This window comes from Terrapene carolina, unplaced genomic scaffold, assembly GCF_002925995.2.
Source record: "Terrapene carolina triunguis isolate 2854851 unplaced genomic scaffold, T_m_triunguis-2.0 Scaffold95, whole genome shotgun sequence".
In the NCBI taxonomy this organism is placed as follows: Eukaryota; Metazoa; Chordata; order Testudines; family Emydidae; genus Terrapene; species Terrapene triunguis.
In genome coordinates, this window is record NW_020664446.1 from 30,607,523 (window position 1) to 30,627,278 (window position 19,756).

The following is a 19,756-nucleotide window of genomic DNA, read 5'->3' on the forward strand; positions in this document are numbered from 1 at the left end:
TTCTTTTCAATTACATTACCTTATTTGCCATTGGTAGTCATCTAAAGTTTTCCTGCTCAGTTGGCTTGCTTCCAAACTGCTTTCTATTATTTTGGTAGCATTCATTAATGCTTTAAGCTGTAATAAAAATCCCATACATTGTTTTGAAAAAGTTAAAAACTTTTCTGCTGATTAGTGATAAGTTCCTACTGCATTCGGCAAAACTAATAAAAATATTAATGTATTATGCTGATGAAATACCAAACATAATCATACCTAAAAGGTACAAAGAAATCCATTAAAGATGAAATGGCAGCTTTACCTTTATTTTTTCTGATTTTTGTACTGTTAATTCAGACCCTTTTGATCAGTTTTTGTATTCGATTTTCAGTGCTACAGAAAACTATAAAATATAGATTATTTATCAGAGAACCCAAAATGTCATATTCAGGTCTTTCTCAAAGATGTGTATTTTGGCAACTTTGTTTTAAAAAACATATCAACAGGGAGATCAAAAGGTTTAGGAGTAGTAAACACCATTCTTATCCTGGTATGATTGAGAAGCAACTACATGAGTGGAAATTTGAATTTCTAGCACTTTGAAGGTTTTCCACATGAGTGTAGTATGGTTACAGCCTGGTACTTTTGTTAGTAAAGGTAAAGGGCCAGATTGTCAGTCCCTTAGCCACAATGTTGAGCAGTATAGTTCTACGGAAGTCAATATTAAGGGGCTCACAATCTGGCTCTAAGTAAACAACATCAAATATGCATCTGAATCAGAGGATATTTACTTAGAGAGACTTGACTTTCTAGCATATTGGGAGACTGAACCGTTGCAACCAAATTAAGAGGTATTTTTTCATCATCTTGATCAGTGAACATTTTCATACAAGGCTTCTATTAATAGTAATTAAATATTAACCGCATTAATAAATCCTTGTGAGTCAAACAGAGAATATACCCCTATTTTTCTTAAATGAACTTTTAGGGCAAAGATCTATATTATCTTTTCTTATTTAATTATGAAATGTTCAGTGTCACATAAGCCAATAACCCAACACATCTGAATTAGTTTGAAAAAATGTTTTATAGTGCAAAGATTTAGTTTCACCAGCTGGCAAAATGAGCTGCTAACTACAGGTATAGCCACATTTGGGAGTGTCTCAATTATTCCCATGAACACAAAAATGTTGCCAGCCAATTATGTGTGTCTTCCCTAGACTGAAACTCTCCCCTCTCTTCTCTTATCCCTCCCAGCCTTTACCCCTTAGCCTGCCCTGTCACTACATCGCACCTCACCCTTCTGATTCTTCCCTTCTCTTTTGTACTGCCTGGGTGCCAGCAAGGGGAGAACTGAGAGCACAGAAGAGACGATCTTCCAGCTCTCAAGCTCTGCATCACAGTGGTTCCCAGTGACTGGGAAAAGCAATTGCAGGAAGAATCCTGGTCAGCCCCTGTATCCCTGGGCCAGAGTACATTCCGTGCAGATATAATCTGAGAATTTAGGGGCCAGCCTCCAACGAAACTCTACTGAGCATATACACACAGTGATTTACAGAGACTTATACATTTGGCTAAATTTAGGTGGATTTTCACAGGGACAGCAAAAGGCACCTTTCTGAATCCAGGGTGACCTCTACCCTGCTCCAAAGTTTGGGCATGCTAGTTTCTCATTGAAACAGTTATAAGAACATTTTAACATTAGAAAAAATATTTTTCACTAGTTTTGTTCTCAGAAATAGTTGATCCATTTTTCTGAAATTTTATCCCTACCCCCACAAAAAAAATTGACCTGAGGTAGACACCCAGCATAGAATATTTTAGCTCAAAGAGTTTAAATTTGGCAAAGTTCTAACGAACTGAAAACAGGGTCTTATAATGGAAAATTTTAGGTAAATTTAAGAATAGCCTTTGCTGACAGTTCCACCTACAATTCATACGTACATATACATACACATTTCCATCCCCTCCTGAACTGTGCATCTTTTAATTTTGAAACTGTTCACATTAAAAACATGAAGCATTTTCTTACCTTTTCAGATAGCAAGAGAGCTATATTATGCTGTTGTCTGTTCTGAAAGCATTCATAAAGTTGGAGCAACCTAGCAGCCAACACATGTTCTTGGCTGAAAAGAGGATGGTGGCTGAACAATAAACTTGATATATTGAGATCTAGCTGATAAAGTTCTCTTTGACCCCCTGATTTAGTTATGATGCAGCTTTCCAATTCAGGTTGCATTGCCTGTTTTAAAATAAAATAAAATAATGTCTTTATTTCACATATCTTTATAAATACCACGTTGAAAGGCAGTGTTACTTACCAGTAACTGTATCTGTAAGAGTTTTCTTCTTTCAAAATCCAAAACTCTCGTTTCAAAATACAGAGTGATTTCAGTCTGTGGTACTCAACAAAATGGTAGTAACCTTAAACTCCAGTACTTTCTGACTAAAGCTAGCCTCAGACAAATAACAGATTCCCCCTTATACAGACAATAAATGTGAAAGGAGACAATCATGTACTGATGTAATAATAGAATTTGCACTAATATGACACTATCCCTCAAGTATCAAAGCACTTTATAAAAAATGGGTAAGCAATTCACTGATCCCATTTTTTTAAAAAAGGTGGAGCCACAGGGCAGTTAAGTGACTTGTTCAAGATCACATAGTAAGTCAGTGACAGAGCCAGGAATAAAACTTAGTTCTATGTTCTGTATCCATGATAATATGCTAAAACCAATTATCCTAAAATTAAGCACCTTATAATCTGCCAACTGTGCTATTTGAGCCAGATGATTTACAAGCCCTGAATATACTTATAGGCAGTGCCTCAGCCGAAGAAGCAGGAAATTCCATAGTGCTATTCACTTCACCTACAAAAAGCCCAACTAATTGGACTTTATGCCAGTGAAGTACACAGAGGTTATGGGGCAAAATTTAAATCTCCTTTGTACCAGCAGGTCAGGCTACACTGCAGCAACTCTACAGCTATCAGTCTAGTTTATGAGTTGGAATAACTCCTGCCCCTCTCCTTGCAGTAACTGAGTGGTATATTAGGACCACTGGATCTGCATAATTGTAGTCAGTAGCCCACAACATGGGCCATGCCCAGCACCACCTTCTATGCCATCCTTTTTGGGCTGTTGAAGAGCCCACTCCCAATCCCCCACTCAAAGATGTTCAAAGATTTCCCTGAATGGCTGCTCTACTCGATAACCTGCTCCACCCACCACTCAAGGTATAACAGATAGCAAGATCTACAGTCCCAAAGAGGAACACAGAACTTTTTGTTAGCAAGTATCAGAACCATGCTTAAAGCATCTAAGTAAATTCTACTGACTCATTGTGGCGAGATATGAAGTGGGCATGACCATGTGGTCAGAAAGAATGAGCGGCAAAGATAGGGATGTCTTGCAAGGAACTCTAGAAACAGTCAGGCTTGAGGAGAAAGCTTAAAATGAGGTTTATGTTCTGTTATTTGTTACCAAAAAGCCAAATCCAAGAAAAAGGGTAAATCTGACCTAATACAAAGTATTTACACTTTATCTGATGCTGGATGGGAATGCCACAGGCTCAAAGAGGCCAAATGTGTGCCTTAACTAGAGTGGCAGGTCGGTTTTGTATGCTTGGATTAAATTACTCTTAAAAGAATTGGATTTATAAATATTCAAGAAAAAATGGAAGATATTAAAATACATTAATTTCAGACTAAACTATATACTCTTATGGGTTGCATTAAACCTCACTGAAATTGGTTAGTGTAACAACCACCTTTCATTCAGGTTAAGTATAAAAAACAATTGAGCTACTTTATGCAACCAGATAGCTGAAACAATAGAAGGATCACCCAAAATATGGATACATAACAAGGCTTGAGTAACCATGTGGCCCAAGAGGTTTCCCTGGCCACTGATAAAGCAAATGCAAGGGCTAAGGCATTAACTGGTGGAACTGTATATGCCTGTGTGTGAGAGAGAAGCAGCAGCAGCAACACCGGAGAAGCTGAGAAAGAAGGCAGCTGAAAGCTGAGGACATTGCCACACAAGAACTGGTCGTGTGTGAGCTCGAGGAAAAGCTGAGAGAGCACTTTCAGGCTATGTGTTAGCTGGAAAGGGGCTTGGAAGAGTGAGCAAAGAAACTACTCCTGCCTCCTGCTGCTTGATTCCATCTGTGTTCAAGGAAACAGGTCTTTATGTACATATTTGGTAAATAAATAGGATTGCATCGAAGAAATACCTCACTCTATCATCAACTTCTCCTCTTAATGGAAACAACCCGCTACAACCAGATTTTGGCTACCTGCTCAGGTCAAAAGGTAACAATGCTGTAGAATCCTCAGTGCACAGACTTTTCTGATTTTTTTAATTAAGTGATGAACAGTCTGTGCAATATCAAATGGTTCCATCTAAACAATATTATCACCCCTTCCCGACCCATTCTTGGGACTGACACTCCACGAAAGGTACTTTGAATACTGCCTAATGAAATATTTTGCCATGAAAAAAATACAAGCTATTAATTTTTGTTACATTGTCTAGATAAAGTCCCCTGAATAACTATAGCTGTAAAAAGTAGTAATAGCTGACCTTCTTGTATATTGTCTTTAATCCTGGACCGGTCTTAAGAGGAAAACTTTTTCTGAAGTTTCGTGATTGTTTGATTGGAGAAGGTAATGAAATTATTTCCCCACTTTCTTCAAACCAGTTTTTGCCCTTGTTAGAAATATTTCAGAAGTTCAATATATGTATGACATGTTAAAAAATTCTATACATTTCATTTACTGATTTTATTTTACATTTTACTTACAACATTTTTAGCTTTTAATAGAATATATTTACCCCTTCTTGCTTCAGAAGTCGATTTTCCATTTTGTTATAACTTCTCCTACAAATTTCTGGTTTTCTTGGAATATACAATCCTTCATCTTCTAGGATGCGTGGCATCATGCCTTTTGGTAGTTTAAAGCTGTGAACCACTTGAGAACAACAATTACTGCATGTAAATTTTCAGCTAAAAGTGATGCAAATAAAATGTAAAACTAAAATTAAAAAAAAACAAGTATTTGTACTGGTCTAATTTTTTTACTTGCAAGCATAAAGCGAAAGAGTGATCAAAAGGATTGTTCTTGATGCTACTGTAAGTAATATTCCATAACTATTTCTAACACAAGAACATAAGTCATATAAGTAATTCTGATAAAATCAGACTGTTCCCAATCCTGTCAGCTTTCTTACTGCTGGAAAAGGCGGCTACCAAGGAGTCAGCTGGCACAGTGACTGAACTACCCTCTCAACCTAAGGGGTGACTCCTCCAGGTGAGGGTTAAGAAAGATTTGGCAGTGCGGTGTGAGGAAGTGTACTGCTGTTGTTACCTGTGCTGAACCACATCTATGAATTAATATTACTACTATACTTTGCATTTTGTATAGCACATTACATCTGAGCATATAAAAAATACATAAGGATGAGCATTATTATCCTTATTTTACAGATGAGGAAACTGAGGCACAGACAAGTTTAGTGACTAGCCCAAGGCCACAAAGGTTCTGAACTGATGTCAGTGGAAGTTTTTCTATTGATGTTGATAGGCTTTGGATGATGAGTTGGTGGCAGTATTAGGAGTAGATGCTTGGATGCTTTTGGAGGAGGAGATGGCCCATATACAGGATGATCTTTCCAGAATCAGGGTATCCCGCCAACTTAAATCTGACCTAAAATATGAGGATCTGGTTTTGAACACCTAATTTATTCCAATTATCTCCTGACATCACCTCCCAGTCTTCTAAGTGGAACAACATAAAAATACAAGAATGTAGCAACCAATGGCTCTCAAAACTGGAAACTGGAATCCGAACAACTAGAAACCTGTTACAACTGTTCCAGGTGGGAACACTTAGAGCTTTCATTGACTTACATTAAAATTCCCTTATTTCCTCTGTACTGTAGTTCCCTCGTTAAATCAGCTGCAAGATGACCATAACCCTATTCTTGACAGAGCATACACCTCACAGTTCCTCACTATGTCCACGACAACTCTCCTCCTCTAACAAGTAAAGATTAATTGGTTATCTAGGCCCTCATTGAGATCAGATGATTTATTAAAAGAAACCTTTATCATCAAAAAGAACGAGGAGTACTTGTGGCACCTTAGAGACTAATGAATTTATTTGAGCATAAGCTTTCGTGGGCATGCATCCGATGAAGTGGGTTTTAGCCCACGAAAGCTTATGCTCAAATAAATTCGTTAGTCTCTAAGGTGCCACAAGTACTCCTCATTCTTTTTGCTGATACAGACTAACACACTCTAAAATCTTTATCATCATCTGGCTCTGTGTATTATTCTTAGATTCTATACAATCTTGGAAATATCAGTACGCCGTCTCCCTCTGGAGTTAATGGAAGCTTTGTTATTGACTTCATAGGGAGCAAGGTTAGGCTCCTTAATTTTATTGTACTCTATACTTCCAATAAAAATATTTTTAAAAAAAATCAAATTAAGATTTCCCCCCTACATTTCTTTTAACAGCCCTAAAAAAAATCCCTCAAAGTAAAAAAAAAATTCTCATTATTAAATATATATAGTTTAGATTAGTAAATTTAGTAATTTAGATTAGTATTGTATAATTTGTAACATTTTGGGGACTGGTTTTTAACTCTTATTTGTCTTTAAAATACTACACATTTGGTACCGTATAAATAATAATTACTTTTTTTTCTGGCAAGAATACTGATTTAACGGTTTAGCTGATCACTACAATTTCCTAAAATTCTCCCCATCTTCTTCTAGTCCATTTTGTCAACTGCTATGGTGGCAATTTCTGTCCAGCCATGAGATATGTACTGAAGCTGCAGTTAAGTTAAGGCAATAGATAAGTTGGTATGGGTTAATGTAGATAAAAAGATATGTGGCTAGTGGCAGATGGTTAAGATGATGATATGAGCTGAGAGATAAGATGGTAGATGGTTGCAATTAAGGATCTGAATCACATACCCTCCTTTATTTGCACAATTTATGAAATAATTACACATTTTTGTCATGTAATTTTCGCTTTTTGTAAAATTGAGCTTAGTTCAAATGCCAGAGCTACTAGACTAGAGCACAGAAACAGATCTATCTGCATTTATATCTGCAGACTGGATTCAATATTGGCTCTGAAAGTTTACTTTATTCTTTATCTTCACTTAATTCACCCTGAGAACTGCACATGCCATAATGCTAACAACACTAATGCCATTCATCATACACTTAATAATTTTCCTAATTTTATATGAAAGGCACAATACCTGGAGAACTGCTTGGCACAAAAAGATGTTCCCATTGCTTGTTAATCTGCAGTTCATTGCATTCATATTCAGCAGCTTTCACTTCAAGCACATCTGGCAATAAAACTTCTTCCACACTGTCAAGCAGAGGACTACTTTCATCATTCAAGACATCAAGATCTCGATGACTGTCATGTATTAATTTCTGCTGTTCATCAAGAAAATCAATTCCATATACACACAAATTAACAGAATGATGTGATATATATGATAAATATCCACATTAGCATAAAAGGATTGCTCGATAAATTAATCTAAATGGACACAGTAATCCTCAGGAAAAGCAAATTTTCTGTTTTGTTTCCCTTGCCTATCTATATTATTTCTATAATGCGTATCACTATAGTATCTAAGTGCTGAACAATGAAATAGCCTTCAAACCTAGTTGTACCTTCCATGATAGAAGAGACAGAAAATCCCTGAACTTTGAGTGACATAACTCAGAGTAACCCATCATCCAGAATTCTTTTTTTTTTTTCTTATCTCCAACAAAACAAAAAATTTTTCAAAAAAAGTTTAAAAAAAAAAAAAAAGCTGGCTCTCTGATTAGGAGAAAATGAGCCTCCTTCATATCCTAGAGAAACCAGAATAAAATAAAGACCTGTAATACTTGAAAGTTTATATATTTTACTATTTTGTGTGACATTTTTTATATTTCTGAAAGGAAACAGATTTAAACTAATGTATGACCATTTTATTCTGAAAAACAAACAACATTTATTATTTAACTACAGTAGCACCTACTGTGCAGTAGGTCTTTCCAAACATTCATGAAACACATTCTGTGTTCTAAGAAGCTCACAGTCTAAGGAATCTAAGTTCAATGGGGCTATTCTCATTTCTAATTTAACCACGAGTGACAGTTTGGGGAATCTATGTACAGCTTATGAATTCTGTTTGAAATTGGTAACTTTCTATATGTATGTATGTCAGACTGCAAACTGCACTTTTTTGGAGGGGGGGGGGGGCTCATCTGCTTTCTCTGCTGTCTTTGCTGGACTGAAATTCCAAGAAGTAGTGACATAGGGCCAACAATGGAGGGTCGTTACACTTTTATGGTCCTTTATATATATGTATACCCCTTGGACAAGGAGCTGGCTACCACCCTGGACAAACCAGTTTTTCAAGTTTGAATTTGGTATGAGGGTAGAGGGAGATAACTAAGCAATGGATCACTGGTGGGAGACTGAATACCTGATGAGACTGATCAGCATGCTACAAAGGAGGTTATAAAAGAAAGGGTCTCTCACCAGCCATTTTGGAGAAAGAGGGGAAAAAGACCAGAAGTAGGCTGCGGGAATGAGAGGGACTCCATGTTCTGAAAGAGAAGCCATGAGCAAGAGGGAAGGAGGAGAGGAAGGATGGATGGATCCTAGACTCCTTAAAAAACTCTGACCTGACCCCAAAGAATGCTCAAATGTGGTGAGGAAACTGAAGCAGAGAAATGTGTACAGGATTTTTATTATTCTATCCAGATCCCTCCATTTCTTGTGCTATCTAAAGTAAAGAGTAATTTTGTTAGAAACCTTTGCAAAGCCTGGTGGTTATGTGCTTAAACTATCACATATCCATGGAGAGGTAAATGTACCCACAAAGTACCCACAAGGTTGGAGCTCTGCTTAAGCAACTGGTGTCTTGGAGGAGTCAGCACTGGTCCTTGAGGCTTACAGCAGCTGAACCATGAGGTCCCACTTCCATGAAGGTGTAACAAAGTCTTTTCCCATAAGTGTGCCAAAGAGGCTAAAGAAAGATACAGTGCTGGAGTCTACTCAAACCCAGGGAAGCTTAAAGCACATGGGTCTAGCACAGGGGTGGGCAAACTTTTTGGGCCGAGGGCCACATCTGGGTGGGGAAATTGTATGCAGAGCCGGGGCAGGGGGTTGGGGTGCAGGCAGGGGACTTAGGGCAGGGAGTTGGGGGGCAGGGTGCAGGAGGGGTTAGGGCTCCGGCACGGCACCGCTTACCTAAAGCGGCTCTGGGGTGGCAGCAGCGCGCACCAGGGCCAAGGCAGGCTCCATGCATGCCTGCCCTGTCCCCGGCTCCACATCGCTCCAGGAAGCACTGCGGCCCCTGGGGAAGGGGGGGCGGAGGGCTCCGCATGCGCTGCCCTTGCCGCGCCTCCAGAACCTCCAGCGGTTCCCGGCAAATGGGAACTGTGGGAGGCGGTGCCTGGAGGGAAGAGCAACACACGGAGTCCTCTGCTCCCCCGCCTGGGGGCTGCAGGGAAGTGGTACCAGCCGCTTCTGCAGAGCGGCGCGGGGCCCGCGGAGCCGCGGGGGGCAATCCCGCAGGCCGGATCCAAAGCCCTGAGGGGCTGGATTTGGCCCGTGGGCCATAGTTTGCCCACCCTGGTCTAGCATTTGGAGATTCAAATGCAGCAGTCTGGTGAATGTCTAACATGGGAAGCTTCACCAGGGCTGTGGCAACATAAAAAGTATTTGCAGTATTGGGGCCTTAGTTTATTTTAAACTCTACACACTACACACACAAAAGATATTGAGCTCTAGTTGTAGAAAAAGATAGACTACTGATGGATTTATCTTAATATTATTTTGTTCTGCCTTACCAATAGTTTATTATGATGTCACTTTAAACCTCCAATGTTTTTATAATCCTATGATGCATAGTTGTTTATCCTTTATACAATCAAATGTTGCATATTATTTAATAATACCAGTGATGTGCATTATAATTTATACAAAAAGTAAGACAAGGTCCCTATCTTGATAAGCTTATAACCAAGTGTTGAAGAGTAAAGACATGATCAACAATGTTTTAGGAGAATTAATGAAACAAAACAAGAGAGGACACAGTTCTCGGAAGGGCATTTTGATTGTGTTTTATTTTATAGGCATAAATTATGGGTAGCAAATATTTGAGTTGTAAAGTTAACCTTTTTTTTCTTTTATATAAATAACTCTTTTGTGCTCAGGAGCAAGACTGGCAATAGAAACACTTTAACAGCGATCAATGATTGAAAGCCAGCTAACTGAAACAAGTTTTGAGGCGGGATTCATAGGAGAGGAAGTTTTTTGGGGAGACATGAAAGGAGGCACAGAATTACCTGGGGAAAGAGAAAATGTGCCTAGATACTACAGTGATGGGTGCTTTACAATAGTTGATAGATGCTTGAAGGAGAGTGGCATTAGTTAAATTAAGAATACACAAGGACAATTAGATAAATATGAGCTTTTTTAAAGGAATTTAGATGACTTTCATGAAGAAAAAAATACTATACCTGGTATGTATTTTTGTCCAAATCTTTTAATTCTGAGCCTTCTTCACCAGTCATAATAAAAAATGTAAAGCCGTCATCTGATAAGATTTCTGTCTAAGGATGAAAAACAAACAAACAAACCCCAAGCAAAAACACTAATCTTCAGCAATCATTATTATTATGTAGCTATGTAAAAATCTTGTATATAACCAGAAAAAAAAATCTTTTTCAGATTTAGGAGTCTAAAATTGTTTTGATTTTCAGTAACTTATCAGAGATGGCCACAAGAAGAAGTTACTTACCTTGTGCAGTAATGATGGTTCTTTGAGATGTGTGTCCCTATGGGTGCTTCATTCTAGGTATATCTGCGTTGCTGCACTGCTGATTGGAGAACTTTTGTAGCAGTGTCCGTTCAGCTCATGCATGCACTGCCCTCTACCTCATGCTCTGCCAAAGGCAAATCCTCCTCAGTTCCTTCTCTACTGAAGAGTTATTGCCAAGAACTCTGAGGCAGAGGGGAGGTGGGTGGGTCGTGGAGCACACATAGGGACACACATCTCAAAGAACCATTGTTACTGCACAAGGTGAGTAACTTCTTCTTCTTCAAGTAGTGTACCTATGGGTGCTCCACTGTGGGTGAGTCCCAAGCAGGACCTCCCACTGAAGAATGGGGCTTCAGAGTCGAGTCTGTCATGGATGATAGAACTGTGGTGCCGACTCAGGCATCTGCAGGAGAGTCCCCCAATATGGCATAAGTGTGTGCAGATGCTCAGGTAGCTGCTTTGCAGATTTCTGATATAGGGATACCCTGGGCAAAGGCAACAGACAAGAGACTGATCTCATAGAGTGTACTCTGGATGGGGGTGCTAAATTGTGAATCTGGTAACAGAGTTTGATATAGTTCAAGATCCATTTGGAGAGTCTTTGAGCTGAAATCGCTGGGCCTTTCAACCTATCCGCAATGGAAGAGTCTTGGAGATTTTCTAAAAACTCTTCTCCTGCCAAATAGGCTAAGGCTCGCCTAACGTCGAGCATATGGAGCATGGTTTCCCTATCCTCCTGATGAGGCTTGGGAGAAAAGGTTGGAAGGTGAATCAGTTGGTTCACGTGAAATGCAGAGGTCACCTTGGGAGTGAACTTCGGATGTGGTCTAAGTGTGACTTTGTGAGGGAAGAACACTGTGAAGGAGGGATTCGCCAGAGCCGCTATCTCCCCTATCCTTCTTGCCAAGGTGATGGCGATCAGGAATGTTGAGAGACATTGATACCATTATACACACACAAACTTACCAAAAATAATTCCATCAATAATAATCAAAATTTACAGATAGACAAAGTAAGAAAAATGCTGCTTGAGAACTTACGAGTTTGATTTAAGGGTTTTTACTTTGTAAGTTTTGACATATGATATTGAAAATTTGTGTTTTAACAGTTATAAAGCTTTGACTTTTTGAATGTCAACACCTACTGTAATTAAATAATTATTGCTCACCCCCTGTTGTCTGACCCCCATAATTTCCTGCAATTGTGAAAATTTAAGTCAATAAAAATGGGGCAAATGCTTAAAAATAAACGCTATTATCTATCAAATTTATAAAAAATAAAATAAAATAAAATTCTGCCAAGTCTGGCCATTATGCACAACATTCTGCGCCTCTCTTGTGCAGGATCAAACTTTATGAAACACAAAAAAGTCAGAAAATGCAAATGCAGCATTCAGGTTATACAGTTAAGCTCATAAAAATTCAACAGTTAACATTTCAACAGTAAGGTTAATTTGGCTGCAATGGATATCTGGAATATTTATATATATACATTCAATAACAAACAGCAATATATTAACCAACAAATTAGTAACAAAATGTGAGTAGATGCATGTCATGCAACATAGTTAAAGATACTATTGGAAATTTAACTCATGCATTTTTTGCACTGAACTGAATATAATGTATATAGCTTACTTATTTTGTTTACTATTTGCAATATTTGTAAAATTTATTACCTCAGTCCTCACTTCAAGGTTTTTCTGGTATATTTTAGTATCAGAGAGGCTTTTGTCTGTGGACTTTTCTTGTACAACCTAAAACAAGAGGTATAGTATTATACTTATTTTCTACAGAAACAACCGACACAACCATTGTTCTGAAAAGCATGCAGAAAGTCAAAAACTTAATTCACTTACAACTTTTACAGATCTTATACTTGACTTTTGGAGGTGTTCCAAACAGTGTGGCACAGCAGAAAAGTTTTCTAAATTGACTGAACTTTCAGCCTTTCACACACACACAAAAAAGGTAGCTTGTTGCATGTTTCACTTGAACAATAAATTACAAGTACAAGAAAAATAAGTTACCTTGTATGTTTTCAGTTTCTCTCTTACTCTACCTCGTAATGCTTCAGTTACACTCCTTCGTTTTTCTACATCAGCCACATCTAGTGTAAAGCCAGCATAGCACAACATTTTTAACACACCTTCTTGTGATACTAAATGCTATTTTTTTAAGTATATTCTTCTGCAGTGCATAGCCCTTTTACTATTAATTATTTATAGTGAATAGAATGGTCTTCTTATGAAAAGTATTAGATAGAAATACAAACTAAAATAGTGTTCATCAGGTAGTTTTATAGATGTAAACAGAATCACCAAGATACAACTAGAATCTTGTAACATGTACAATTTGTAGGAATATATTTTTTTTTTTTTAAATCCTGGGTGTCTGAAAAACACAGATGTCCAGGATCCAATTTTCAAACTGGCTTCTAAAGTTACATACAAAAAATTTCAGAAAGGAGAACCCTGACTACTAGCTACCATATTAATGCATACTCATGCTGATTCGAGGCCTAACTACAGGAACAAAAGCAAAATATGTGGCCCCTTGAGCCCAATTTGAAAATTTGATGTCTGTTAACTTTACCATTTTATACTGAATATACAAACAAACATTCATCCAAACCTCCCTTATCTTTCCCCCACGCATTCAAATAAGAAGGATCAAATAATTTAAACTCAGCAGCTGCTTCCTGGCTTAGCTGCCTCCCATGCTCAGTGCATGGATTTGCACTGACTGCTGTGAACAAGGCCACTCTTTCTCTCTCTGGGCTCCATGAAAACCAGCCTGCTCAGCAGGACTTCAGTATATAATTTTTTATTATCACAATTCCAATCATCACATTCATGGAAACATGATCTAGGGGAGAAGATGACAACTGAAGTGCTGGGTAGTTGGTGGAAGGTAACAGATTAAGGGGCAAACGGAGGAGGAAAACATCCTACCTTTATTAAAGTGAATACTTCCCTAATGTGAAGTATTCTCTCAGAAGTGGCCAAGTACTGATCTAAGATTACTGTAAATCAGAAGTAACTCCACCTGTTTTCATGGTTAACTCATGCTTTATAGTGGACTAACCAACTTCAGAATCTGGACCATAGCGCATACCTCTAGATTTAAAATCTGGAGCCATGTATGCATAGCATACCATTTTCAAATAGGCAATACTTCGATATAGCAAAACTAACCTTTGTCAAACCTAACAAAGGCCCTACTCCTCCGAGAGGTGACAATTATTTACATAGTTTTAAGTTTTGAAATTCAGCTTTTTTGACACCGACTTGTCAAACAAAATGTGGTTAATATTGTTATGGGACAAGCGTATTTTTATCCTTGCCACATCAAACAATTAGAGAAACTGGGATCAAACTTTCTAAATAAATTCAACTTTGGAAAGAAAAGTTTCATCTTAAATGTGATTTTTTTAAAAAGTTGTATGTGAACACAAAAGGGTTAATTTCTAATAAAATATAATTGTTTTAATAATTTGGCCTAGAGTCTGAGACAGACTCTCAGATTTATTTTATTAATCAAAATAAATATGTAATAAAAGTAAATAATTGAAACCATTTTGTAGCATTCACTATTTGAATGCTATGCTAATTTTAAAAATGTAGCCCCACCTTAATTTTGAATTAAATTTAAGTCAGTTGTGGAGGGGAGGTTGTATCTCTTATTATGAAAATATTTGCAATGTATTTCACATTTTGTTAAAAATCTCACTCATAAGAATGGCCATACTGGGTCAGACCAAAGGTCCTTCTAGCCCAGTATCCTGTCTTCCAACAGTGGCCAATGCCAGGTGCCCCAGAGGGAATGAACAGAACAGGTAATCATCAAGTGATCAAACATCAAACTCAACATTTTGCAATCACCTTCATTAATTGTTAGTTTGACAACCCTGAAAATATAGAAAAGTATGTATTCACAAAGGGCCCAATTGTTATACCCTTGCTCATGGTGAATAATACCTTCCAGGGGTTCTCAAATTTCATTGCACTTGCAACACCCTTCTAACAACAAAATTACTACATGGAGGTGGAGCCCAAGCCCCGCTGCTCCGGGTGGGAGGAGAGGAGCCCGGAGCCTTAGCCCCACTGCCCCAGGTGAAAGTGGAGCTTCAGCTTCAATTCTGGATCCCAGCAAGACTAATGCTGGCCCTGGCAACCCCATTAAAATTGGGTCGTGACCAATGTACACTCTAATTTTTCCCACGGATGAACGGAATGAATTGGAGGTGATACATAACAAAATTCAACGAGGAGTCCTTGTGGCACTTTAGAGACTAACAAATTTATTTGGGCATAAGCTTTTGTGGGCTAAAACCCACTTCATCAGATGCATGGAGTGAAAAATACAGTAGAGAGGTATAAATACACCGCATATGAAAAGATGGGAGTTGCCTTACCAAGTGGGGGTCAGTGCTAATGAGCCAATTCAATTTAAGTTGGAAGTAGGCAATTCTCAACAGTTGACAAGAAGGAGCGCAAATCACTTTTGTAGTGTTAATGAGGCCAATGTAAACAAGTTGGCCCATTTGAAACAGTTGACAAGGTATGAGTATTTAGCAAGGGGAAATTCATTTTTGTAAAAAACAACGAGGAGTACTTGTGGCACCTTAGAGACTAACTCATCTACTCCCAGTGTCTATTCAGGCCTAATTTGATGGTGTCCAGTTTGCAAATTAATTCCAGTTCTGCAGTTTCTCGTTGGAGTCTGTTTTTGAAGGTTTTTTGTTGAAAAACTGCCACTTTTAAGTCTGTTATTGAGTGACCAGGGAGATTGAAGTGTTCTCCTACTGGTTTTTTGAATGTTATAATTCTTGATGTCAGATTTGTGTCCATTTATTCTTTTGCGTAGAGACTGTCCAGTTTGGCCAATGTACATGGCAGAGGGGCATTGCTGGCACATGATGGCATATATCACATTGGTAGATGTGCAGGTGAACGAGCCTCTGATGGTGTGGCTGATGTGGTTAGGTCCTATGATCGTGTCCCTTGAAATTCATGTGGCGGGGGTGGGGCTGAGAGGTTCAGAGTGTGGGAGGGTGAGGGCTCTGTAGAGGGGCTGGGGATGAGGGGTTCAGAGCTGGGCCAGAGGGTTGGGGTGCAGGGGGGTGAGGGCTCTGGCTGGGGATGCAGGCTCTGGGATGGGGCTAGGGATGAAGGACTTAGGGCTGGGCCAGAGAGTTTGGATGCAGGGGGGTGAGGGCTCTGGCTGGGGTGCAGGCTCTGGGAAGGGGCGGGAATGAGGGATTTGGGGTGCAGCAGGGCTACAGCAGGGAGCGAGAACTCCCCACCAGCTCTTTCTCCCCTCAGCAGCACTTGGGCTGGGGGGAGAGGCGCCTCTCCCCACCGCGGCAGTTCTGGGGTTGGGGCCGTGGAATAGGTGCCTCTCCCCCAGCCACGGCAGGTCCAGGGCTGGGCTGGTGCCTCTCCCCTGGCCACGGCAGGTCCAGGGCTGCGGAAGAGGCATCTCTCTGTGCTGCAGCCCTGAGTGCCTGCTCAGCGCTTAATAGACTGCTGCGCGGCCATGTGGCCAAGCACCTTAGAGGGAACTTAGGTCACAAACCACTTTGGGGTCCCAACCCACAGTTTGAGAACTGCTGCCTTACACCATGAGAAGTCCCATTGAATATGATATTATTCAATGTGAGTGTGGGTATCAATCTGGACCAATAAACGTATACTATAGTTCCAGCTCAGGCAATAAGTGCATCTTCATCAAACAATATCAATCAAGAGCAAAGACAAATATTTTTATTGAGCTACCTTCCTGGAAATTCTGATCTACAAATTCTTCTGTTTGATTCCTAATAACATGTTCGCTGTCTTCAGTCAACTATGAAAAACAAATTACCAGAGGAAAGATTTAAAGTAAAAGTTTTAAAATTAAACTGCAGATCCCACAATTAATATTTTCTAAAATTGCATATTTCATTGATTGTGTAATATTTTATAGTACTTGCTATCGGTAAGTGTCTAATACAGTGTATGACACTGCACCTCAAACTAGCACTCTGGAACCCCCATATTCACTGCTGTGATATGATTATATGTTTTGTACAATGCATGGCTTGTGGAGGTATCATTTAAGAAGTCTTGATTTTTTGAACATTAATATCCTGTTGAATTGTATGTACTATCATTGTATATGAAGTTATGAAGTAATGCTATGTATTTGTTGCTGTAATATATGGTAAAAGGGAAATGCCCACAGCTAGCCTTTCAGTGGCCACAAAGGAGTAACTAACACTGACAAGACAGATTTACATCTAGATTGGCCAGACAGGTGTTGATGTTTCATCAAGCATCCACTCTCCCAGAGACTCCCCAGAGAGGGCACGTATACAATGGGGGCTACCTGACCCCCACCTCACAGCAAAGATCTTTCTAGGATGTGGAAAGAAACTATAAATGAGGGTTGATGACATCATCACTGGGCCTTTCTCCTCCCCAATCTCAACACCTAGAAGATCGTTTAGAAGACAACGAACTGTGGAGACTTGCCCCAGGATGAGAAGGGACGTCAGCCTGTGTATTAAGAACTGTAAAATGCATGGAACATCCAGTGTTAGTCTGTTAAAGTTAGAATTTAGGCCGCGATTCTATTTTTATTTCTTATGCAACCAACTATGTACTCTGTGCCTAACACTTATAATCACTTAACATCTATCTTTCTGTAGTTACTAAACTTATTTTAATGTTTTGTCCTTACCAGTGAGTTTGTCTAAAGTGCTTGGGGAATCTGCTCAGATTACAAAGACTGGTGCATATTCACTTTCCTTTGACAAAGTGGTAAACTAATTAATGAGCTTGCACTGTTCAAGTAGTCTTGGACAGTGTAAGACGGTATATTTCTGGGATGCAAGGCTGAGGGCTATGGTGATTGGCTGGAGTTTCCCTGTGTATAATTCATGAGTGCCTTAGAAAGCATTCATGCAACTCAGTAACTCCACATGTTGATGGAGTGATCACAGCACCTGGACGGGTTGGCTGCTTGTCACTAGGATAGCATTGTGAGAGACAGCTCAGGAAGGAGAGTTTAAGGGGACTCAGAAGTCCCACAGTTCCAGGTTGTGCTCCGGGAGTATGCCACAAAGTGGTTTTGAACCTGTGGTCCATGGACCCCTGGGGGTCAGCAGAATATATCTAAGGGGTCTGCAAAAGGTTGTTGTTAGCATAGAACAGTGGTTTTCAACCTGTGATCTGCGGATCCCTGGCGGTCTGCAGAGTATGTCTAAGATTTCCAAAAAGGTCCGCCATTTGAATTTGAATTTTTGTAGGGGTCCGCAAATGAAAAAAGGTTGAAAACTACTGGTCTAATAGATTAAATATTTAATTTCACAAATACAATGTATCTGTCCTGAAAGGATACAGTAAATTAAAAAGATATTGGGCCAAATTCTGCTCTTACTTACACTGCTAAAAATCCATTATAATACTACTGACAGAGTAAAATTTAGCACAAGAAATACTGGAGCTAAATCTGATTAGTTTTGTAATTAGTTTTTATCAAACTATATTTAAACATACTTTACCGTTAGTAGATTTCTTTTGATTTTTATGAAGTACTTAAACAATTAAAATAATTTTTTTTAAATCAGCTGTTATTAGAGCCTCCACAAATGTTGCCAGCCTGCATCCCTTCCTTTTGTACGTTCATCAGGTAGTGCATGCCATTGTAACCATGAAGTTAAGCATTGCAATGGACATTATATTGAGCAACTTCACCTAAATAACTGACACGCTGTCTAAAGCTGATGCAGGAGGGCAGTCATTTGGGGTATGCAAGAGAATGTACTGTCTCCATTGGGTGCTTATTGGTATGCACATTGAATTCAAGGTTTTGGTTTTAACATTTAAAGCTCTTAACAGGATGGGTACCAGCTACCTTTCCAACATTCTAACAAATACTATTCCATTTCCCTCCTCTAAAGTTTGATGACGTAAGTCTACTTGTGTGGAGGGCCTGGAGTGGGCTAATGCAAAATGCAGCAGTCCTCTGGCTTGGTTAGAATCAGTGTCCTCTCAGAAGTTAAGAGGAAAGAACCTCTCAGTGTTTTTTTCCCTATATATAAAATGGTGATAGAATTTACTAACCTTTGTAAAGTAAGAAATGCTGCCAAAGCACCAAATATTATTATTAGTGCAGTGGGACCTAATTAGCACATTGCATTTGTACTCTGTGTCCCGAACTACCTTTCTATCTGCTTCCGAATGTAATTTAGGGATTTAATCTATAAAGCCCTATATATTTTGCACCTGGCTACTTTGGGACTGACTCTCCCCATGCAACAGCAAGTTGGTTAATTTTAACTGAGTTGGTTTTGTTGACAGTCCATAGCTGTGCACTCTTGAGGACTAGAGGCAGAATAATTCTTGGTGCAGAGTTCCTGACTATAGAATATGCTCCCTCTGGTGGTTTGTCAAAGCCCCACTTAAACTGTTAGAGAATGGTGCAAAATCCATCTTTTGAGTTAAGCCTTTCCAAATAGTTCTATACTAAAGCACCATCTTTGCTGCTGCTACTTTAAAGTTGCATTTATAAACTGATGATTGTGCTAATCTTTAATGGTTCCAGATTTCATAATAATAGACATACTATAAATCAGTAAAATCATGAATACATTCATGTGTCAAAATTTAAACTTCTAAATTTATAGAAATAACACTGAAATACAGGAAAGGAAAAAGGTTAATAACCAATAAGCTGCTGTAAAAGAATACCATATTCATATCAACCTCTTTTTTTCCAATGTTAAAAGCAGGCAGGAATGTTAGACAGTATCACACTGTACCATAAATAAAAGATAACACAGCTGTTCCTCTGACGGCTGCTTTCAACTTGTTCTTGTTCCAAATGTTCTCCAGTTGCCTATTAAACTTCATGGGTTTAACAGCATGT

The 19,756-nt window shown here is 39.0% G+C and overlaps 1 protein-coding gene across 1 annotated transcript in view; it reads right to left on the reverse strand.

The window, feature by feature from the left end:
- CC2D2B (coiled-coil and C2 domain containing 2B) overlaps positions 1 to 19,756 on the reverse strand; it is a 102,121-nt gene that overhangs the window by 75,799 nt on the left and 6,566 nt on the right. Inside the window, exons 3-11 of the mRNA XM_029911376.1 lie at positions 16,621 to 16,690; positions 12,871 to 12,950; positions 12,520 to 12,597; positions 10,540 to 10,632; positions 7,263 to 7,449; positions 4,818 to 4,954; positions 4,566 to 4,691; positions 2,012 to 2,221; positions 20 to 117 (exon numbers count right to left, since the gene is read on the reverse strand). Of these exons, the coding sequence (XP_029767236.1) occupies positions 20 to 117; positions 2,012 to 2,221; positions 4,566 to 4,691; positions 4,818 to 4,954; positions 7,263 to 7,449; positions 10,540 to 10,632; positions 12,520 to 12,597; positions 12,871 to 12,950; positions 16,621 to 16,690 (1,079 nt within the window). The remainder of the gene's footprint in view (positions 1 to 19; positions 118 to 2,011; positions 2,222 to 4,565; positions 4,692 to 4,817; positions 4,955 to 7,262; positions 7,450 to 10,539; positions 10,633 to 12,519; positions 12,598 to 12,870; positions 12,951 to 16,620; positions 16,691 to 19,756) is intronic.